This window comes from Crassostrea angulata, chromosome 7 (assembly GCF_025612915.1).
Source record: "Crassostrea angulata isolate pt1a10 chromosome 7, ASM2561291v2, whole genome shotgun sequence".
Taxonomy (NCBI): Eukaryota; Metazoa; Mollusca; class Bivalvia; order Ostreida; family Ostreidae; genus Magallana; species Magallana angulata.
In genome coordinates, this window is record NC_069117.1 from 2,639,102 (window position 1) to 2,643,169 (window position 4,068).

Consider the following 4,068-nt stretch of genomic DNA (forward strand, 5'->3'; position numbering starts at 1 on the left):
TTTAATTCCCTATAAATGAGGAACAAATGAATATGTTGACGCAGTTGAAAACACACCATGCAAACAACTCATTACTGAGTTAAGTCTCTTTAGACCGTGGTAACAACCTCAATTTGATATTTGCATTTTTGAAAGTTGCATATAAACGCAGTTGGATACTTTTTCCCTTTCCCATGAATATTAGATTTAACAGCTGAAGAAGGAAAATGTACATATTTGCATCCATGTGTTTTAAAGCTACTGAACGGCTAGTAAACCGAAGTCATAAATTATGTTGTTCCTCTTGTGATGTTGGACTATACGTAATAATTGGGTTCTATGGAATATATATTTAAAAATTAACAAAACTTTTAAACTTAATTTCTTTTAATTTTTTGGGGGCTGTGTTTGACACTATCATATGTCCTGACAAAAAGAAACTCATCAAGGTTTATTCTGAACTGTAATGAAACAAAATATAAGCTTAGAGAGGATTTTGCAGTGATCAAAGGACTATCACAATTTTTTAAAAGACAAAATCGAAAACTGCATCAGAGTTAGTTAAAAATGCTTCACCCTATTTTACTGCAAAAGAGACTAACTTTTTGAAGATTCTCAAAATGATACGCAGATTAGACTTACAATAAAAAATGAAGTTTACAGCATTGATGGAAAACCCTTACAAACTACACCAGCGTTATCAATAGAGAGTGTGATTGCGGATCTTTCAGCAACTTCTACAAAATAAATATACTAGGGTTTTTTGTCCTGTTTAGTTGACAGTGATATTTCTTATATACAATCGTCTAAAAGCACAAAAGAATGACAGAATTAAGACTAACCTAGTGTAAAAATGTACTTTTCTTTCTATCTTAAAAATTTTACAAGTTAATTCCAGGGCAGGTGTCTCGGTGCTATGAATGTTGTGAATAATCACTCATTACGATATTTCGTAATGTCGTAATGACACCGAACTTTCTCACAATTGTCATACCGATGGATATTTAATTGCTTAAAACCCATTCAAGAAAACATGACTTTATTTTATGTTCATAACATGTAAACAAACGATCAATTAAATTGTTTTGACGGAATTTTAAATAGTTTGTGCAAACAACTCAAAATTTAAAATGATAATTTTTATAAACAACTTTTATCATCATCTTTAAATAAAAAGAACTGTTTAAATGATCCTAACAAGTTTGTAGAAACCATTTGACGTATTGTCACAGTCTGTGATATTCACATTTTCTACCAATTTCTTTAGAGTGGAAATTAACGATAGAAAAGGAGTTTTACTGGAGTCTTTTTTTCCTGTCATTACTGGATACAAGAAATATGTAAGTTTCAGTTTCACGATTCATTTTGCCTGTGGATTTTGTGAAGTTTATTTCATTGCGGTTTTTTTTAGCATTCTTTTCTATTTTTTAAGCATTTACTCATAATTATATTTTTATATTTGTGATTCTGAAACTAAAAGTAAGACTTCTATAGTTTCAAAATTCATTTTCAGCTGTTTTGAATAATAATGCTAATTTTGCAAACTCATAATTTCAACACTTTTAGTTTATCTATTTTTATCTATATAAAGTATAATATAACTTGAATATAAAATTTGATTGTTTTCTAATATATTTTATAAAGCGCTTTATAACAAATGCTATGATATTTCGTACATGATCCTCAAATTATATTTTATTTCATTCCCTTCAAACTTATCTTGAAAGGTCTAGACCGTAGCCAGTAAGCATTTTAAAGCACTTCGTCTTTCGTTTGTGAATTGGCTCATTGCAAAATCTAGTAACAATTGTTTTCCAGAAAACAACTGAGGTATTCCACCATTAGATCTGTAGGAAAATGCTGCATTTATTCACTACGGCGTCTGTACTCGTCATCTGCTGTAGCATACCTAATGTACTGGGATGTGGTAAGTATTTAGTAGGAGAGACATACATTATCTGATGTAACCATAAAAACACCCATTCCATAAGACTCTGAAACTGGTACAACATATTTTATTTTACATTTTAAGTGTCCGATTTACCGAAGGATTGCCAAGACGTTCTAAGGTTAGGTGATAGCGAAAGCGGTGTCTATACAATTTATCCCGACGGAGCTGGTGGAGGGTTCCAGGCGTACTGTGACATGACCACAGATGGGGGTGGATGGACGGTACTATATACCAGGGTTAAAAAACGAGGGTTGTCCTTCAATTTCATGAAATAAGAAAAAATTTCATAATTAAATCACTGTAATTCCAGTAAACAACCTCTGTCTCCTATTTGAACAATAGATTATTACATGAGAAAACTTGGTTAATTATTTAAAAAACGGTGGTAGTCCCATTTGACGTCTTAACATTTCTAGGCGCCGCGTTACGTTGAGCGTTGCTATATTTTATTTTATATCATTCTCAATTACTTTTTCTTTGAATTTTGGATCATTCTAATAAATTAAATTGCTCCGATTATTCATTACGCCCATTGAAATTTTAGAATTGTTCTCTGAATTACACTTAATTATGTCGCGAAACACGCAATAATTCATAAACATATTCATAACAAATCAAATGGATGAATGAAGTTTTTTCATGAATTCGAAGAAAATTCTAAAAAATCTAATTTGTAATTAAAAAGGCAATTTTCAGTATAATTATTGTTTTAATGATGTTTTTTATTTTTGCTTTTTATCTTGCATGCTTTAAAAAAAATAGATAAATTGATTTAAATTTATTTTTTAAATCTGGTATGTTTTGATTTGTTCATTCATTTAACAATTCCATCCGTTATTTTACTAAATATTTTAAAAAATTTCCGTGTCTTTGGTTTACCAATCAAACCTATTTCTTCTTGGAATTTTTGGACATTCCTCTTATGAAGCTAGTTAGATAACGTTTAGTTTATTGGGATAGGAAAGTTTTGTATCTCTTATATCTTCCACTTTGAATCGGTAAAGTATTTTATTATTGACAAAACTATAAAATGAAAATCTGTATATTTCCATCAGGTTTTACAAAGAAGAATGAATGGAAAGGTTGACTTTTATCGAGATTGGAAGGACTATCAGAATGGATTTGGTAACTTAACGGAGGAACACTGGATTGGTTTGCCTGATTAGTAGTTTTCACCAGCTCTGATTTTATATGTTTTTTTAACTGTTAAAGTATATTTTTAAGTCACACAGTATTAATTTTGTTTTGATTTATACTAAAGGAAACCAAAATATCCATCATCTTACCAGAAATGGTTTTTATGAGCTGAGAGTGGAGTTGTCGGACTACTCAAACAATAGGCGATATGCATCATACGGGGTCTTTTTTGTTGGAGACGCGAGTTCCAGCTACCGTTTGAGAGTTGGAGCCTATGAAGGGAATGCAGGTAGAATTTTCAACATGTTGATATAAACGAATAGAAGAAAGTCTTTTTTTTCAACAAATCAGCCTTTAAACATTGAAAACCTTAGATAGTGAACCATTGAGGCCTTATTTTGCTTTTTCAAAATAATATTTTTTGTAATTGTTTAGGAGATTCCTTGTCTTACCACAACGGATATTCTTTTTCCACGAAAGACCGAGAGAGATTAACTTGTAACCGCGATTTTAAAGGAGGTTGGTGGTACAATCGTTGTCATTACGTAAATCTGAATGGACTGTACAAGCAGACCGCCTATGCTAATGGCATTAATTGGCTTGCCTGGCGAGGGTATACGTACTCGCTGAAAACAACAGAAATGAAGATTAGAAAACAATAAATCTAACAAAACTGCCTAATAGTTGTTTTCCTTAATGTAGGATATATCAATGTTTGGTAAATTGCAATACATTAAATATGAGTCGTATGTAAAGATTTAAATAAATTTTTAAATGATATATAAAATATGTGATTGAATTTGAGTATTTGTAGATAACCTGAGTCACTCAGATGACATGTTGCAATTGCTCTTCGTCCGACGCCGTGCATTGTCCAACGTGCAACGTGCGTTATTTGTGCACAATTTTAAATTTTTAACCTTTTCGTGAATACTACATAAAAATGAACTTGAAAACTAAATAGGTAACTTTACTTACGTTGCCATCGGTCATTTGCAAAC

General features: G+C 31.2%; 1 protein-coding gene across 1 annotated transcript; it reads left to right on the forward strand.

Annotated features, from left to right (window-relative positions):
• The first annotated feature begins 1,803 nt into the window (after positions 1 to 1,803).
• On the forward strand, positions 1,804 to 3,729 carry LOC128156032 (ryncolin-1-like). Its single transcript, XM_052817990.1, has 5 exons — positions 1,804 to 1,906; positions 2,012 to 2,151; positions 2,986 to 3,082; positions 3,192 to 3,356; positions 3,503 to 3,729. Exons 1-5 carry the CDS (start codon positions 1,837 to 1,839, stop codon positions 3,727 to 3,729), a joined length of 699 nt encoding a protein of 232 aa, XP_052673950.1. The 5' UTR covers positions 1,804 to 1,836.
• The last annotated feature ends 339 nt before the right edge of the window (positions 3,730 to 4,068 follow it).

Excerpts from the sequence above, each read along its gene's own strand:
- LOC128156032 (XM_052817990.1), top strand. The coding sequence starts at position 1,837 with ATGCTGCATTTATTCACTACGGCGTCTGTACTCGTCATCTGCTGTAGC. Across the intron at positions 3,083-3,191 it reads AACGGAGGAACACTGGATTG|GAAACCAAAATATCCATCAT; the intron begins GTTTGCCTGATT and ends TTTATACTAAAG. Across the intron at positions 3,357-3,502 it reads AGCCTATGAAGGGAATGCAG|GAGATTCCTTGTCTTACCAC; the intron begins GTAGAATTTTCA and ends GTAATTGTTTAG.